Below are 18,385 nucleotides of genomic sequence, written 5' to 3'. Positions count from 1 at the left end.
ATGGAGAAAAAGGGAAGGGATGAGGACACTGCATGTCTCCAACTCTGAAACAACAGCCAATAAATCACCGAGCGTGTCGCCACTCGATGGCGATGCATGGATTATTTCTCAGTGCCAAGTTAAGTGGCTGCCAGTTTCTCCCCCCCCCAAACACCAACGTCACCCAAAGAAAAGTCCTCCCTTGTGCACGCTCTTTCTTACTGTCCCCCTATCTTGTCATGTCACACTGTATTTTCCAGTACATCCTCCCGTAGACGAGTGGCGTTGAAGACGGGAGGAGGGGGGGCGATAGGGGGGGGTGTTGTAGATGCGAGAAAAGCCCGCCGCCTGGCCTTGACAAATGAGCTTTCAGGGCAGACGTCGAGCGAATGGGAATGAAGATAAATCTGATCTAATGGCTGGATAACAGCCTGCTAGAGCCTGACAGACGCCATCAGCTTACACATTCTTTATGGGAGCGTCCTGCCACTGCAGTCGCACAAACACCGTGACACTCGGCCTGTTGGGGCGGGCGGGAGGATTTCTCTCATTGTCTCAACCCTCGTCGGTCCTTTCTCTCTGTACAACTTCTGACCCGCCCCCCCCCCGTGCTGTCCTTCTTTCTGTCTGTCCTGCTTTTCTTTCAAAGTGTGGCCATGCATGCATGAAGTAGGTTAATACAGAAGTGGGATTAATTATGACGTTTGAAAAACAAGTTTCTGAGGTACGTCCACCTGCGATCCAGAATTCTAATGGAGGATTTAATTAGTTCTTGGTATTTAAATTTAAAAAAAAAAAATTTCAAAGCAATTAATTCCTGTATGTTGTAATTCTCAAAAGCATTTCGTATAGGGATGAGCACTGTGATGGGGCTTGAATGCTTTGTGGCCCCACTGAAGAACATCTGCTCAACAGTAGACTTGACTCTAAAGATAAAAACTGCTTCGACTTAAGACTTCGCTTCTTTGGATTCCTTTTTCAAACTTTACGCAGACTCAAATGTGAGCCACGTCTCCCTCTGGCAGAACCAGAGCAGACGTCCACTGAAGTCCACATCTTGTAAGTTAGTGCCAAGTCGTCCACAGAGGGAGGCCCCCCTGATGAAATTAGCAAAGCAGTTAGTCGCATAAAGCTTCTGCTGCGGAGTGGAAACAGTTGGTAAAACACAACTAAATGGACTCTTGAGGAATGGATCATGAGTCGGGGACCAGATAAGAAGTTGCTGACTTGTGAGTGGGAGTCTGACCACACCGTGAGAGAAAGACAAGCTGGTAAACGACTCCAACACAAACCGAGCCGACGCAGATCAATGTGAAAAATAATGCTGATGAAATTCTCCTTTATTGAACGTTCACGATTTGCTTCGGACAATGAGAGTCAGGCCCCATTTACAAGATAACGTGAAAACTGATCATTTTTGCATTTTGGTTTCAGAAAAATTTCACATTTACACACCGACATTTTCACAACGATGCTCTTTTACACATCAATGGAAGAATCGCTGAAAACTATATAGTTAGCATGTAGGGCCACGTGTTGGTCCAGTTGTTTGCTTTTTTAATGAAAGACACACACATGTGCACAGAGAACAATACACTATACACATCGACAATGCCAAATACAAGGACATTCTTATTGACAGACGATTAAGTTGGATTCTTATTACAGTGACTCTCAACTATAAAACTACCAAGTCCCAAGAGAAAATGGACTGGAAGCCGTGACACTCTTGGGGCCGCCATTGCTCTTATTGTCCATCCACTGATATGTAGAAGAACTATTTACTGATGCGCAGTAGCCGCGTATCAGAAAGCTTTTGTTTTCCCCGACCCTCAAAAAGCAATGGAAGTTTTCCCTTTTCACTTGAAAGTGTTGTTGTACAAACGGGGCCTTAGTCAGAAGTGAGAGATGAGGTAATCTAATCCTCTATTGATGACTTGCAGGATGAACAATTATTACTTCTCCTTCTCGATGCTAAAAGAGGTTCCAGCAAATGCAGTTAACTGCAAATTTACACCGACACATCGAGCTTGCGTTTCCCCCTGAAGCGCTGCCGCACATTTGAGACACATCCCACCAGCAGCTGGCTGCACTGCAGACATACACACCAAACTGAGGAAATCAAGTAAAACACAAAGCGCTCAGACAAGACGCACAGAAAAGAACGTGCTTACTTTCGAAACTAAATGTCACATGTTGACGAGGGATTGAATTCCTCTTCATAAATTCTTCATCACGTTATAGCTAAAGGCAGAACAAGCCAGAAGTCAAGAGGCACAAATGCATAAAAACCACATAAAACTGAACACAAACAAAGTGATGCCCAGCAGTCACTGAAGACATTGGCCCCTAATTTTACTCTAATTACCCTCACAAATACCCATGCATGCCCTCAGCTGTTTCTGAATGTAATATAAAAAAATATGAAGCCCACTAATGAAAGATTTAATGGTATAAACACTGAAAACAACTTGGACTGGTCTGTAATAACATAACGTTTAGTATACAATCGTGCATGTTGCAACGTGACGATCAGACAATGTGAATGAGGACAAGATCACCCAAACGTTTTATAGATGACCGAAAGAATGAGAAATAATGATTGGATTATGTTTTTGCAGACAAAACTGTCATTTAAATATAGCCTAATATCAAACATGTCAAAGCCAACAGGTTTGAAGAGGAGAAGGAGGAAGACTAAGGTTATGAAAATCAACACCATCCAGAACTCCATAACCTTGGAAAAGGAAGCCCTTCTTTTAGCTGTCGAGTCAGATGTCTACTGATGGTGGTTCTGAAAAAGATGTGTGGGCAAGAACTGCTCAAACTAGATCTGCTTTTCTTTTGCTAAGACCGATATGGAGATCCACAAACTCAAGTCTTAAAATCAAGCTGAAGATTGTCAATAGCGACATAAAAGCCGTCAAGAGCTGAAGGGTAACCAGAAACACCAGATTAACTCAAGATCGTTTGGAGTGGCACATTTTTGTGGATACCCTTCGTTCCTCTCAGGAGCGATGGGGTGAAGTAAGTAGTAATAATAAAGCAAAAAACCAAAAGCAAGATACTGACACAATAAACTCCAGCACTCAATCCAGTAAATTCAAAAACTGTAAAATCATCCCACATTTTACCAGAGGCATAGGTGGTGGGTCAGAAAACCAGGACAATTGGAAAATAAACCTGCACCTCAATGTTGTTATTATCGTCACTTAATCATTCAGAGCAAGCAACAAAACAATAGCTTCTCATTTCCGCTGTGCTTTAGGCAGTTTGGCTTGGTCATAGTACAAGGAACTTCACCTCATTATGTCATCAAAAATGGTAGATTGGTATTAAACTACAGCGTAAAGACACTGACACAGACAAAGGTCTCGAACGGTGTGTTATTGTCTGTAGCATCTGACAGAAACAGTCAACTTTATTATAATGCAACAGGCTCAACAGTAAACTATTCTGGATTTGACTCATTTTCTGTGTACTCACCAACAAGTTAAACAAATGTCCATTGCAGCTGAAGCTTCCGCCACTATTCTGATGCAATACGTTTTAATTGAAAGTCGTTCACAGTGACTGAGGAGAACCCGCCTCGTATGTGGCAGCTCTTGCATCACGGCGCAAACGTTCAGGCTCTGCATACGACTCGGGGCATGGCGAGGGTAGGCCTTTCAAGGCTAAGCCTCAGGATTACTGTCTTTGAACAAGACGCACCCAGATGCCAGAATGTGGGGGGAGTGGGGGGGGTTGGGCGCCGCCCCGGCTCTGCTCAGCTCCGCTCGGAGGATTTGGGCCTTTGATGTACTCAAATCCAGAACGGGGTTAAAGGTAGTCGCAACCTCTGCCTGACCTTTCACATCCATGTGCACCATGTCAGCGATGAGGAGCTTCACAAAAAAAACTGCTCTGATTGTTAAGTGCTATCTGGATCGACTAATGCGGGAAGGAGGCTTGAAACAATATGGGACACCTTCTGAATGCGAGCTTGTCTGTGGGGTTCGAAGGCGTGGAATAATCCCCTTCCATAAACATGCAAAACTTGGCCAGATTACATCTCTCCAAAAAGTCATGAATACTGAAGACCGAGCATTTCGCAGACAGCCTGGGGTACAGCGGGAGGGGTCCCCTTCTTTCCATAAACTGCCACTTCTCTGCGGCTCCCCTTCGTGCCACTGTGAATACCCATCGGCCCCCATGTGGCTGGAATGACTATGGGATGCACGGCCAATGACGGGGGAAGGGGAGGTGGGGGGGGAGGGATGGGCTGAGGAAATTGCGCTGCTCCTTGTTGGTTTCGAGCCCAAATTCCCCGGACTAAATTGGCAGAGTCTGGGGGTCTGAGCTGGGAAAGTAGATGAGTCAATAGGCAGTAATGAGGTCTTATTTACCCAGCTGGTGGGGTGCTGGGGGGGTGGGGGTTTAGGGACAGGCCCGAGGAAGCCCCCTTAACTCACCCAGCTGGACCCTGAGGCCAACAGCCAAAACCACATACTCACCTCCCCACAACCTCCCCTTCAAAAAGTGGCCTGTGAAATATAAAAGGCAATAACATTAAGAGGCACATCGTTTGGGGACAAACAGTGGTGGGAAAGAAACAACAAGGGCAGGAAGACAGGGAAGTAATAACAAGTGCTTAAGACAGCTGGGGCTGCTGAAGATGGAAAGAAAACACGCAAACAGAAACTCTTCCAAACTCGTGTGAGAAGAGATGGGATGCTGGGAGGGACGAGGCACGGGAACACTCACGATTTCTCCCAGGGAGGCGGCCAGCATGTGAGTGACAGGTGCCGCGTGGTGCGCCGTCGCCGCCACGGCTCCGCCGCTGCCGAGGAGGGACTTGGTGCATTCGTAGGTGACAAAGAAAGCAGCGGCTGAAACCAAGCAGAACCACAGCCATTTAAGGCCCATTAGTCAACCAGCATAGAGCAATTAATATCCCTCACTACCACTGACAGGGGGGAAGCCGAGGCGTGTCTGTGTGTGTGTGTGTGTGTGTGTGTGTGTGTGTGTGTGTGTGTGTGTGTGTGTGTGTGTGCACTTATAGTAGATGTAAAAGCAAAGAAAGTGAAGTGTGTGTGTGTCATGAAAAAAGAGTTTCCAACTTGGACTAAAAATGATTACTGTCGACTTTAAATTGACTGTAGATCTTTGTGTCTCACCTACATTACGTTTTTGTAAATATTCTTTCATTCATGGATACGAATGACAGAAGGACTTTTTGAGTCACTGTGTTTTAATTGAAGCTCTGGTGCAGAGTCCAACCTGTAAACCAGGAGTATCAAACATGGCGAATAGGCTAAACTGGCCGGCAAGAGGCTCTAATCTGGTCCGCCAAGCCACCAAGAAAATGGTAAAAAAAAAATATAAAATTTCAAAGAAATCATTGATTTGATTTTTGCCGGTTTTGGTCAATCAGCTTAATGTTTGACACCCCTGCTCTCCACAGTCACTCCAAACAAATACATTTAGACAAACACACAAATCATAAGTTCATGACTAAAATGCTCTAAACTGCTCAAAAAAATGAATCTTCAAAATCAAAAGTGCATTAAACCATCAAAAATAAGTCAAACAGATCGCTTCATACGCATCTAAACCTCAAGACTGTTTATTAAAACCGCTCTAAAATAAGATCAGAATATTTGTGTAAAAACCTCCCATACTGATGTCTTGAAATTGTGATTTATGTCTGAGAAAAGAAATATTTGGGTCACAGTATTATTATTAAAAAAATAAATAAAAAAATAGCCAAATGTCAGCACACCTGAGGAGCTGGAGCACGACAGTGTTTTGATATTTTTTTCTTCTCCGGTGGCTGATTAATATTCTGTGACGAACAAATCAAAGCATTGGAGTTTGGTTTTAGCTCGAAATGACAAAGGAACGTTTTCTGTCAAAGCTGGAAAAGAAAAATGCACACGCACACACAATTCCTTTACAGACTTGTTGTGGTTGTTTAATCGTTTGTTGTTAAGAGTTTGAAGTGAATTCAGGTTTTGTGGTTATAAGATAACAGTGTGTTTTTGTTGGATAGTTTTTGGGATCAGAATTGACTTACTGGTTTTGTAAACCAGTGAGCAGGTTATCAAATATTATGCAGGTAAATCTGGGATGTTGTGGGCGGACATGAGCTCTAATTCTTGCTTATAAAGAGAATCAATTTCAATAAATGATCTCTGCAGACCTTCTACATCTAAATCATGTTTATTCAGAATAACTGATTTCAGATTAAAGAACGTGTTGATTTCTTCGAGAAATATCATAATAAGTATTTATTTTTCACTTTAAGAGAGCTTCTTAGTTGACATGTTGACGTCACAGTTTATCAAACATAGAGTCTTACTGTCAAAAGTTGTTGTTTTTGATACACCTGAGCGATTAAAGTGGTTAAGCGTTGATCTGAAGCACCTTATTTTCTAAATTCATGTATATGAAGATTTAATGTTTCCCTATTAGACATGATTGAGTTGTGATTTTCTGAACATATTTCAATCATGAAAATTGATTTCAGTCGTAAGTTGTTTTGTATTTTGCCTGTTTATGTCGACATTTATGAAACGTTTTAATGAGAAATGACTTTTATGGATCACAAACAAGCAGACATTTTAATCAGGTCTGCTTATTTGGTCACATGATTGCAAAACGATGAAGAAATAACTCCAATTTGTGCGAACTTGTGTTGAAATTTGGACTTTAACTCCTTAATTGGTGTGAAGAAAATGACTCCATATGGTCGAGCTACAAAAACAACAACATTTGACGCGAGAGTTATTCTGAAAATATTACAACGAGCAGAGTACAAACTCCTCATTGGCGATCTGGGCTGTCTGCTCTGCACCTCTGGGAGCAGCAGTTAGCAGTGGAAGTGTATTCGAGTACTGCGCTGACGGGCTTACCGTTGGGGAAGGAGCCGACAGCGGCAGATGGGACTCCGGCGTAGATGCCCCTAAAGCCCCCAGCCTTGTAGAAGCCCTGCTGACTCTGAAGTCTGGTCTTAATGGTGTCCAGGGGGAACAGGGTCAGATCCACACACATCCCCGCGCAGCCCCCAGCCTGGAGAGAGACACACACTCTGTGAGACACCTCCATACAATATACACCTGTGTATGTACCATATGCACCAGAGCTCTGCTCTTTCATATACACTGAACAAAAATATAAACCCAACACTTTTGTTTTTGCTCCCAGTTTTCATGAGCTGAACTCAAAGATGTAAAATATTTTCTATATACACAAAAGACCTATTTCTCTCAAATATTTTCGACAAATCTGTCTAAGTCTGTGTTAGTGAGCCGAGATAATCCATCCCTTCTCACTGGTGCAGCATATCAAGATGCTGATTAGACAGCATGAATATTGCACGGGTGTGCCTTAGGGTGGCCACAATAAAAGGATAAAACTCTTTAGAAGACAGATGAACCGGAACCAGAACAAAAACAAGAACTAGGATATATTATTTTAACATTGTTATGCAGCCAACCCTAAAATGGTCTCCCTATGTGCCATATATATATTCAGACAAATGACATAAAATAGATGTGTTGAGCTCTTACACATTAATCATGATGTAAGCTATAAAAACAAAGACAACTTGTTTCTTTCAGTCAAAACAGCAGACACACAAAAATGTGTTGTCATAATGAGCCAACAATGTGTCTGTAATTATGGACTCCAACCTCAAATTCAACAACCACATTAAGACAAAAACAAAATCAGCTTACTACCATCTGAAAAATATTTCAAAGATTAAAGGATTTCTGACCAAACACGATTCAGAGAAACTTGTTCATGCAATTATTTTCATTAATCTAGATTATTTTAACAGTGTGTTAACAGGTCTCAATGGAAAAAAAAGAAAAGATCTGTCAGACATCTGCAGAAAATGTTTCATATTCTATTGGTAAATCTGAGATGTATTGAGGCCTCTCTGTGTTGGTGATGACCAGTGACGTGCGGTGAGGTTCATGGCTGGTGAGGCACTGACTTCATCACAGTCAGATTTACAAACATATGAACCCTAAAGAGTATCTTATTCACCATTTGATTGGCAGCAGTTAACGGGTTATGTTTAAAAGCTCATACCAGCATTCTTTACACATACGAACTGTAGCACACAAAAAAGCACATTTAATAAAAAAAAAAGTTATTATGGTCTTACCTTTACTTATAAATGAAGTCGAGAGGAAAAAATAAACGATCGCTGCCGCTGCACTTGACTTGCTAACTGTAGCTTGTTGTCACTTATTCTGCAGCCGAGGAGTCGCAAGAAGGATCCCTGGGATCACTAGCGCCCTCTACCATGAGGCAGGAGAACTGCGTGCCTCACCCAGTGCGTCTTCGCAGCCGTTTTATGATTGCTCAGCACAAGAAACACGTTACACACATACAGTTGTTGACAAAACACACTGTACATTATATACCTCAGTTAACTAAACTATGGAAATTTATAATATAATTCATATAGCAAAAGTGTTTGAACATTTTAATTGCGACATACAGAGAGATAGCAATACGGTCTCACTGCACAGCAGGCCAGCAGTTAGCCGAGTCATTGCGCAATCCATGGTGAGGCTCAGCTGGCTGCTGCCTCACCGCAAGTCTCTTCTCAGTATTTGAACGGTAAATGTGAAAATTCAGCGATTTTGAATAAAAATAATCTAAAACTGGTGAAGTTAAATGGAAAATAACTTTATAGTATAATCACTGGATACATATAACAATTTAATTAATTTTTTTTCTTTTTACATTTTTTTTCTTTCCATGATGGCAGGTGAGGCACTGCCTCACCTGCCTCCCCTGACTGCACGTCACTGGTGATGACTCTGGCTGCCTGTGCGTAAATTCAAAGTCTTACTTCATGTGTATAAACATTTGAATGGTCTCAGGCCTCAATACAGCTCAGATTTACCAAAAGAATATGAAACATTTTCTGAGGTCCTCATAAAAGAGATTCACTAAGTGTTCCGAGAGGCAGAAACAAACAAGGTGAAGCAGCTTTTAGTTCCTACACTCCTCACCTGTGAAACAAACTTCCTGATCAACTGAAGATTGTTGACACACTGATGCTTTTCAGTAAACAATAGATTGCACTTACTTTATTACCGTCATTTTGATAAAGTTTTTGCTTTTATTCGCTATTTATGCCTTTCTTAATCACTTTGTTTTCACGGATTTATTTAATGTCCTGTAAAGCACTGTGAATTCCCATTCTAAATGACGCAATATAAATAAATTTGGGAGCTCTCTTTTGCTAGCACATAATTATGTCACATAATTCGCAACAAAGGCAACCTCTGCATCCCTAAACATAGTTTGCTGTAAAAACTGTGGACATCTACAAGAAAGGATCACAGGTGCTGCACACACAGTATAAGATGATCAGAGGTTGATGTGCTGACTCTGTTTAAAGCACGACTCTGAGGTGAAGAGAAACCTCCTGCTTACCACAAGTGACGCGACGAACTCCTGTCTGTCCATGTTCCTCTCACAAATGTTCCCTCTCGATCTTGTATCCCGTAAAAAAGCAGCTGTTGTTCATGTCTGACACTTCACAGGAACCAAAACATGCCTGTCAAGGGCGCCGCCATCTTGGTACGTCGCTTCCGCATGACGTCACCGTGCGTGACAAGAGCGGCGCAACGTCTGAAGTTTGTTTAAAAAGTGAAAACTTTTTACTTTTAGCAGTGCAGAAACTCTCGGGCAGAGTATAAGGCAGAATTATCATATAGAAATACTTTCAAATATACATTCTAAAATACACATCATTTATGACTCACACATGTGAACTGATGTGAGTAAAGGTGAATAATAAAAACATATATTTTGAAGTCCTTACAGTTTTTATGGAGTAAGAAATGTTCTTATTGCATTAAAGGTATTTGTAATTTTCATCATATTTTTGCATGTACTCATTAGTATTGTGGTCAGAACCACCTGGGACCGAGTCAGGACCAAGACCTGAGCATCCCAAGACCAAGATAAGACCAAGCAGCGGAGTCTCCTGACCAATCTCAAATACTACAACACACGAACATAAAGCATGACACTCCCTCTCACCATTTAAATGAACTTCAAACAACATTTGCAGCTTTAAAGCTTGATAATAATAATTATAACATTTAGTAGATAACAAGATAGAACAAATGTGTATGCAGCGTGATTACATTTTTTTTATATGCGGTTGTTTTTTGTTTCTTTTTGTCACGTGAATGCTGATAGCTGGAAAACGGGATCTTGCCAACTGATGATTATTCCAGTTCCCAGCTGGAGGAGTGCAGCATGAGGTATCTTCTTTATGAACTGTTGAAATAACTAATTAAATGCCAGAGGGGACTTGATGCTGATCTGTGAATTTGTTTTGAATAGAGACTTTAAAATATGGGCTCCTATTGATAAATTCAGAGTGAAATGTATGTTGAAGATGTATGACTTTTCATGGGATGAGATGCAGACATCCAGTATAAGCATCATAAGAATTAAATCCCACTGGAATACAAGACACACATGTACGTGACACTCCAAAAGGTCTTAGTGCAAACTCACAAAACTAATAAATCAAAACAACAAAGTCCTTCAAATAAAATATACAAAGCTAAAAGCATTTAATGTGCAAACATTGAAAATACAAATGAGGTTTTTATACAGACTTCAGCCACTGAAGTTCCCAACATCTCACACTGAAATGAGACTGAGGGGCAGCTCCGTGAGGTGAACTCATGTCGACATCTTCAGAATCCCATCAGGGATCGAAATGTCCTCTGGGCACACAAGTAGGTCTAGTGATGCAAGTAATCATGCATGAAAACAACCAAACCAAACAGATAACAAGCTGTATTTTTATGCTAATGTAGACCTTTTTATGTTTTGACATTTTTACACAAACTTGTGCATGGATGCAGAACAGTGGAGCCAAGATCGACATGAAGTATTCTCCTCATGTCTGTGGTTACCACCAGCTCCAGTAAAGAGAGTGACTATCCTTCTCTGACTTCACAGGTTCATCCAACTGGTGTAGTCTGTGTTGTGTGTGAAAGGAGCGTCCATTTTTGTCTTAGGAGACATTCATCCTGACACGATGAAAAGAGAATCCTACATTAGTATTTAACATTAACTACAACCCAAACATAAATATAATAACACAGGCTTACACAATACAAGCATAATATATAGAAATAAATCTGAAGAATAGAATAGAATAGAATAGAATAGAATAGAATAGAATAGAATAGAATAATCCCAGGGAGAAATTCTTTATTTCTTTGACACTATTGCCTGTAACACTGTAACAATACAAAACTGTGCAAAACAATCACACAAGCACAAAATACACATGTATCACTGCTGGTTTTTACTAAAAGCAAGAGTTTATCATTATTGCGCTTTTTGTTGCTGCGAGCATGCTCTCAAAGCTAGTCGACACAACCAATCTTGCTCTCATTTTCGGGCAAGTTCATGAAAAATAGGACTTTAATAAACATATTAGTGGCATGCGACAGGGATTTCACACTTGCTCAGATGGATGGAAGATATAAACATTGACTCTTTAAAGGCATAACAACATACTGTCTCATTTCTGATAAAGGTATACTGGATTCATTCCAGAGTATTAAAGGCAAATACAATCTAGAAACAAAATACTTCTTTAGATACCTCCAACTCAGAACATACTTCAATAAACATATACAATTCATTTCTAATAATAATATAAAATATAATAATAATAATAACACTAAATAAATAAATAAATAAATAAATAAATAAATAAATAAATAAATAAACAATAAAAAAAACGGTAAAGGATAAAGAATGTCCGATAACTACATGGATATACGTACATCAATTCATGCAGATTATTAAGACATGGTAAAAAGATGAACACTTAAAAGCAATGCACAAGTTAGTAACCAAGAACTTCTGCAAGACAGAACTTCCTTTCCACGGCAGCACAATTGCGCTGCACGGGCACCTGCTAAGGAAAAGGAAGCACGTGGTGGCGCGTGACAACGATGAGGAGGGACCATCGTCTCGGTAAGCTAACTGGCTAGTTAGCTGCTAATATTAGCGTAAACAAAGAGCTTATTTACTATTTACTCATAAAGCTGTAAACGTAAACTGTTGTGGGCGCTGAGCACAAAATGCACTTTTGTTATATTTGAGTCAGTGAGACCAAAACTTTTAATAATTCCTTAGTTACAGGTGTCTACCTTATTGTTGCTGTTTGATGCCAAAGACAAATTAAGGAAAGAAAAAAACCTAAAAAATAAATTAAGTATTTATTTTTGTGTTGTTTAGGCAAGTGCCTTTTCCTTACTTTACTTTAACTGTTGCTCCAAGCATATTTCAATAAAGGTTTAATGAACTATCATCTTAATTGTCTTTATTTTTGGTTAGCATATACCTTAAACACTTCAAGCTCAAAACTAATAATGGTTCTATAAGAGCAGCTTCATGCTCGTGCGATAAGCTCTATGTTTTACATTCATTTCACGTATGATCCGATTAGTCGACTAATCAAAATAAATAATCAGTGATTAGTCGACTATCAAAATAATGGTTTGTGGCAGCCCTAATAGTGACTTATATACGTGTGCACATCTACAGTATCTAATCCAACATGCCTGAAAACGAGTAGGAAGGAGTACAACCTGAAATAAAATGTATGTTTTTAGACTGGGACAAAATCAGATCACCTGGGAAAAAAGCCAAACCCGCACAGGGAGACCATGTAAACTCCACCGAAGGCCTACAAGCCTGGACTCGAGTTCTTTCTCATATGATGTTTGTTAAAGCTCAATTAAATGTTATCTTGTTTCCATCGCATTGAGTCCATTGACAATAGCCGAGGCAGTCTGCTGTCTGAATCTGCAGCGCTGTGGCTGGAACACTGGATCACAGAGGGGCTGAGAGTTGATTTACAGTCCAAAAGATTCTCTTACAAGACTCACTCATCACCAGTCTTGTCGTCATCGTCAGATTCATCTGACGAGGACTCATTATCCCGTCCCTGAGTGGATGACTGGCCTACAGGTTCCCCCTTCTCCGCTGATGAAAAGAAAATAAATTGCTGAGCTCCCCGAGAACGCCCCCTCTCTCTGTCTCATCAATGACAAAACCCGAGGTGGAAAGGACACCTAATTTAATGTAACCTATTACAGTGCGAAAGGGCAGCATAAATTCTACTTGATCTTTTTATTAGACCACCAAAATGTGCGAAAGATTAAATAATAAGCTGCCTTTCTGTTTCCAACCTTCACAGGCTGCCGCTGTCATCCGTAAGTGTGCAGCCTGATATTCCCGCGCCTCACCTCTCCCTGGTGAGGCCTTTGAGTTAGCGTGCTCAGGTGAGTGTGTTCTTTTCCAGTGACGGGCCGACTGGGTTATTTATGGGCTGCTGTCAGCCAGGCAGCGCCTCCTATTAGGGAGGAGCAGACGAGGGGCCACCACCTCTTTATTCAGCCCGGACCCAATGATGTCTGGGCTGAGTGCGCCCAGTTTGAAGCTCGGTGCCCGCCATCCATCTTGTTGAAGCGGGTCTCACAGGGTTTCCCGAGCCTCAGCTGGTTTGGGAGCAGGATTCTGTCTCCTTCTGAACGCGGCCAATAGCATCACTTTACCTTTCTGCAGCTTTTATTGTCTCCATGCAGCACTTCATAAGACACAGCCTAGAGGATGATTGTGGGAGGATTTTTTTCGGGGGGGGGGGTTTGCTTTGTTAGCTTCTTTTATCATTCTTTTTTACCCTGCTGAGCATTTCTAATGGTTATTCATGGTGCAAGTGATGTTACATTACAGCCCCCCCTGACGGGGCAGATTTAAGCTCACTCGGTGCAGCACATTAATTCTATGCCATACCTGAAATTGATTTTTTTTCTACCCTCTTTGCATTGTTGTGGAGAAGTTTGCAGTGTTCAGAGTCCTGTCTGTTCCATCATGTGAAGCCATTTATCACCCTGTCACAGCCCGCCCTTGGTTATTGGGATTTTTGTCATTTGTGGTCTAAATGCAGTATATGTTTAAGTCTCAATGGAGGGTAGTGCACCTTTAAAAAATGTACAAGTGATTGAACAGTACATGAACCATGAATAGTAGTTTACTGTGAAGTTGGTTTTTTTTCCCACTGACTCTTGCAACTGAATTGTGTATTTTTAGGACAGATGTGGCTTTTCGCTCATTTGTTGTCCCCACTGGGTTACCCTGGCATCAATAATTGAAATTTATCAATCCAGTGGGTTTTAAAGTGGAGGTCAAGAATAATTGGAACAATGAGATTAGACACGATTATGTGCAATTTTGGCCAACATGACTCCATTGTTCAATCTACCAACAGTTTGGATACAGAGTGGATGTTCACAGGCTCCTTTTACGCGATAATGCTTTCAAGTGAAAATGACCACTGTGAAACAACTTTTTGAAAACATTCCGACTCCGTCTCTGTGTAAGTAAGGGAATGGGAAATGCTACTTTTCTAAAATGCTGCACCTGTGCATGCGCACCACGGCCGTACCAAATAGTTGTTCTCATGCAGGAGTAAATGCACAATAACAACAATGGCGGCCTCCAGAGTGGCATGATTCCCGGTCCATATCCTTAAAGTGCATTGTTCTTTGCACACATGTGCATTTTAAGCAGATCACACAGGTATTTAGAAGTGCGTCAAAAATGTAGTAATGTCCATGAATGCACCATTGGAGTTGGTTTGAGTGGTTGTGCTTAAACAGTAAACAGTTTAAAGTGCTATTTAATGTTAACTCGCTCCTTTGCTTCATGGTATCATTCCACCTTTTATTTGTCTTTTCTCTTGCTGCTCGTTAACTTCATTCATTGTGTCTCTGGAGGACTTGGTGCTCGTCTTGATGCACGCCAGTGGGGCCTCGAGTTTGAAGTCAAGAAAAACTTGGTAATGGAGCAGAAACAGTTCCGCTCCGACACGATCCATGACTTTTTGATGAAAGCCCAGCGAGTATCTTTGGAGTTTATCCGCGGAAGAGAACGTAAAAGCCAGCTGGATGAGAGTAGGAGTGCTCGGTTACCCCTGTGTGAGGTCAATGAGAAGCACCCAGAGTCTGGGCAGATTTGCAGGGAGCACCATTGATCTTGACCCACTCAGAGTATGATCTCAGAGATAAAAGGCAGGAGACGAGAGGGGGAACTTATTCACTGTCAGCCACGAGTCAGCAAAGGGCAATTCTAGCCTGCAGGCTGTCTTTGAAAAACTGAAGGGCGAAAGCGCGGAGGATTAAGCCACGAGGTGGGGAGGGAGAGAAATGCAAGCAGCCATGAGGTTTATTGTAATAACACAGAGCTGGATTGCTTCGCCTCGCCGTCAGAGGCATGTAGGTGACAGTCAGAATAAACTCCTGAGTCAAAAGGTCATGTGACTTGAACAGGCGGGAGGGTGTTTGGAGTTCCACCCGAAGTTTCCGTACACTTTCACCGCCTCATTGCACTTGTACACCTGCGCCTTTTCAGACAGGGCAGATTGCTTTTTGTTTTAATTGTTTGATTTAATTTTCCTTCGCGGGGCCCTGGTTGCTTTCTTTGGACACAGTTACAGGACAGCAGTTGTCACTTTTTCTTCCCCTCGCTTGTAGTTTGAGGAAAACACCATCTGTAATGGCCGTTGTGTGAGAGCCGAGAGAAACGCGCATCTTGACTGTGACACGACACTATTATTCATGAGACAGGGTGGTCGAACATAGCTCCTGCTCATTAGCCGGCCTAACATTTGCATCATTAGGACACCGCAACAGCAGGGGTAAGGGGGGAAACGCAACTAAGCACCTTTCAGGAAACTCTTTGCTTCTGCTCTCGGGATGATAGGCTGCACAAGTCTGTGACAGGGCGGCGAAATGAAGAGGAGGGAGCGGGTGACAAGTGTGAGCGGAATGAGGAAGGTGTGTTGAAGGGAGTAGAGGAGAATGGAAAGGTTAGGGTGGGAAAGAGGAGAATAAAAGAACATTCATTATAAATTCACTGAATCGACAAGCTGTCAGGCTGCGCCGCCGTCCATGTTACATCCAAGCCTCTGCTGCACTATTGACTTCTACGTCACACACAAAAACTTCGCCACCCTGTTTCGGCGGCATCCAGATCACCTGCATCGGTTTTGTATGTTCTCCCAGTTGACTCCTAAGAGCCCACTCATCCCTACCGGACCACCAGTGAAACCCGAGCGATTGATCACCGGGGCTAAAGATTGATAGATCCCAGAGAGGCTGAAGAGGCCTCATGTCTCTTCTTCTTGCTCGCAGTGCCAACACCGAGGCCGATTTGCAATTGATCGCTCTGATTTATTTTACAGCGACTCCTACTCTGAGATCAGTGTGAGCCTGCTGTGAGTGCAGGTGAGCCGAGCGAAGGGCGACCGTCACACACCGCCTTTCAATTGTCCGGGAGGCCTGTCATCACCTCCGTGTTCTAGCTGTCCAGCGACCACAACACAGAGTCAGTCTCTAACAAGAAAATCAATGGAGAAATGAGGTCAAAGGTTGACTACTGATCCTGACACAAGATCTACAAGATGTTCTAACGTACATAGACAGGTTGAGTCCAGCACCAATACAGCACCGTGCATCCCTCAATGATATTTTTATTCTTTATTATGTCACTTTGTGGTACTGATAACAAAGATGTTGTTGTTGTTTTTGTTGTTGTTTCTTTTGCCATAATCAGCCTTAGAAGTTCTGATCCTTAAAAAATGCAAATGAGACCAATTGTGATCTCAGACAGAATCAAACCACCTGAAACCAGAGTGAAGCTTTTCTGAAGAAAAGTGCTGAGTTCCATAAAAGCCGCTTAAACAAAATTACCTCAAAGGAGCTGTGGCATCTATTTATCACAACTAGTGCGGCTGACTTTCTCCCTCTGCCGGCGTTCACTGACTGGCTTTTTTGCTGCTTTGGCTCCATAGTCACAGATGACACTTGCATTTGTCACGGCCTTAGAGCTAAGGAGGAGAAGGTGAGCGCATCCGGGCTACCACGCTACACAAAGAGAGAGAGATTTGTTTTGCAGCATCCTGTACTCTTTGATAAATCACTATGCTGGGTTTCACTTTATTTTTTTTTCTAGATTTCATCATATTGCTTCTTTTTGCATTTTCTGTTGAGAAACATGTTACTACCCCAGGAGAGGTGATCCCTGCATGGGGACATTTACTTTTCTTTATAAAGACAGAACTTGAAATTACAAACAAAGCTCATTTTCATCAGCTCCTTTGTTTTACATGACTTAAACAATTACAGGTGTGTTTTCATGGCTGTGTTGACAGAGATCCTCTGGCACCTTGCAGGAGTGCTTTATCTCATGCTGTGAAACAGAAACCGTTTAAAAGCTTCGCCTGGGTGAAAAAAGCTCCAACGCACTCATCTCTCCTCCCATGAGGCCGGAGTTTGAGAACACACAGGAGTTGAGATGTTGTGCCTCTCCCACTGGTGAAGGTGACCAACAATGAGGCTCAGTAAACCAAAGACGGGGTGACCCCCTGCAATGTGTTTAGATTTTATTTAAAGATGCAGTGTGTCAGATTTAGTTATTGTCTTTTATGTGCACTAGGTGGCAGCAGTGAGTCACACTAGTAAACCAGTTTAGTCCAGTCCTGCCTCTTTAATGAGTAGCTTCTCTTGTGGCTCTTAAAAGAAACCAGGAGTTCTTTAACTTGAGGATCTGGACACATACAAATGTTTTTTTTTTTTTTTTTTTAATCTCTTGCTTACCAAGAATCTGATGCACTTTAAATCTGTCGCTACACTTTTCAATACAAAGATCTAAAAAACTTCCCCCGCTGTCGACGTGCGGCCTGCTAACCGGCCACGCCGCCGCTCCAGGCCTCCGCAGCCCGGAGACCAAGCGGGAACAAGTAGATTGCATCATTGCTGGCAGTCGTGCCCTTCAGGGGGCTGCAGATGGATCAATAAAAGCTGGTCCCTCATCTCAGCCAGAATGAGAAGGCTCTGAGTAGCTGCCGTGGCAAATGCATGTCCAGGACTCTTCGCTTTGCGTGGATCGATTCAGGACATCAAATAGGCACACACACACACTCTTATACACACTTGGAAAGCGTTGCTTGTGGGAATCGCTGGTTAGCATCGAGCAATCTTAGAACAGGAGTGTAAAACACTTTATAGTTCAGGGGCCACATACGGCCACATTAGTACTAACTAATAGTCCTCTGTGGAGGCTGAGAAGGATGAGATGGACAGAGGAGTCAAGTCGGCTTTCTTTATTGCCCCCAACAACATGACAATTCACCTGTCAAACATTTCCACTCTCCTGTGTCACCGCACTTCCTCTTTTAACCTCCCCCAGTAAGCTGTTTAGAGTGTGAACAGGAAGGGCCCTAGAACAGTGCCTTGTTGAGCACCAGTGCTGCTCCTGACCATCCCGGTGATAGCGCTCCCCAGCCTGACAC

At 42.3% G+C, this 18,385-nt stretch overlaps 1 protein-coding gene across 4 annotated transcripts in view; it reads right to left on the bottom strand.

Moving 5' to 3' along the window:
- Nucleotides 1-9,576, bottom strand: part of slc25a26 (solute carrier family 25 member 26) — an 82,948-nt gene extending 73,372 nt beyond the window's left edge. For all 4 annotated transcript variants that reach the window (XR_013935288.1, XR_013935289.1, XR_013935290.1 and 1 more), the window contains exons 1-3: nucleotides 9,421-9,576; nucleotides 6,873-7,029; nucleotides 4,723-4,847 (exon numbers count right to left, since the gene is read on the bottom strand). Coding sequence is in view for 1 of the 4 variants with exons in the window: in XM_080461677.1 (XP_080317803.1) it covers nucleotides 4,723-4,847; nucleotides 6,873-7,029; nucleotides 9,421-9,453 (315 nt within the window). In the remaining 3 variants the exon portion in view is untranslated. The remainder of the gene's footprint in view (nucleotides 1-4,722; nucleotides 4,848-6,872; nucleotides 7,030-9,420) is intronic.
- Nucleotides 9,577-18,385: the final 8,809 nt, after the last annotated feature.

The sequence above is a fragment of the Lipophrys pholis genome, assembly GCF_963383615.2.
Source record: "Lipophrys pholis genome assembly, chromosome: 4".
Lineage (NCBI taxonomy): Eukaryota > Metazoa > Chordata > Actinopteri > Blenniiformes > Blenniidae > Lipophrys > Lipophrys pholis.
Note: the sequence above shows the minus strand (reverse complement) of the source record. Positions and strands in the feature narration are given on the sequence as shown.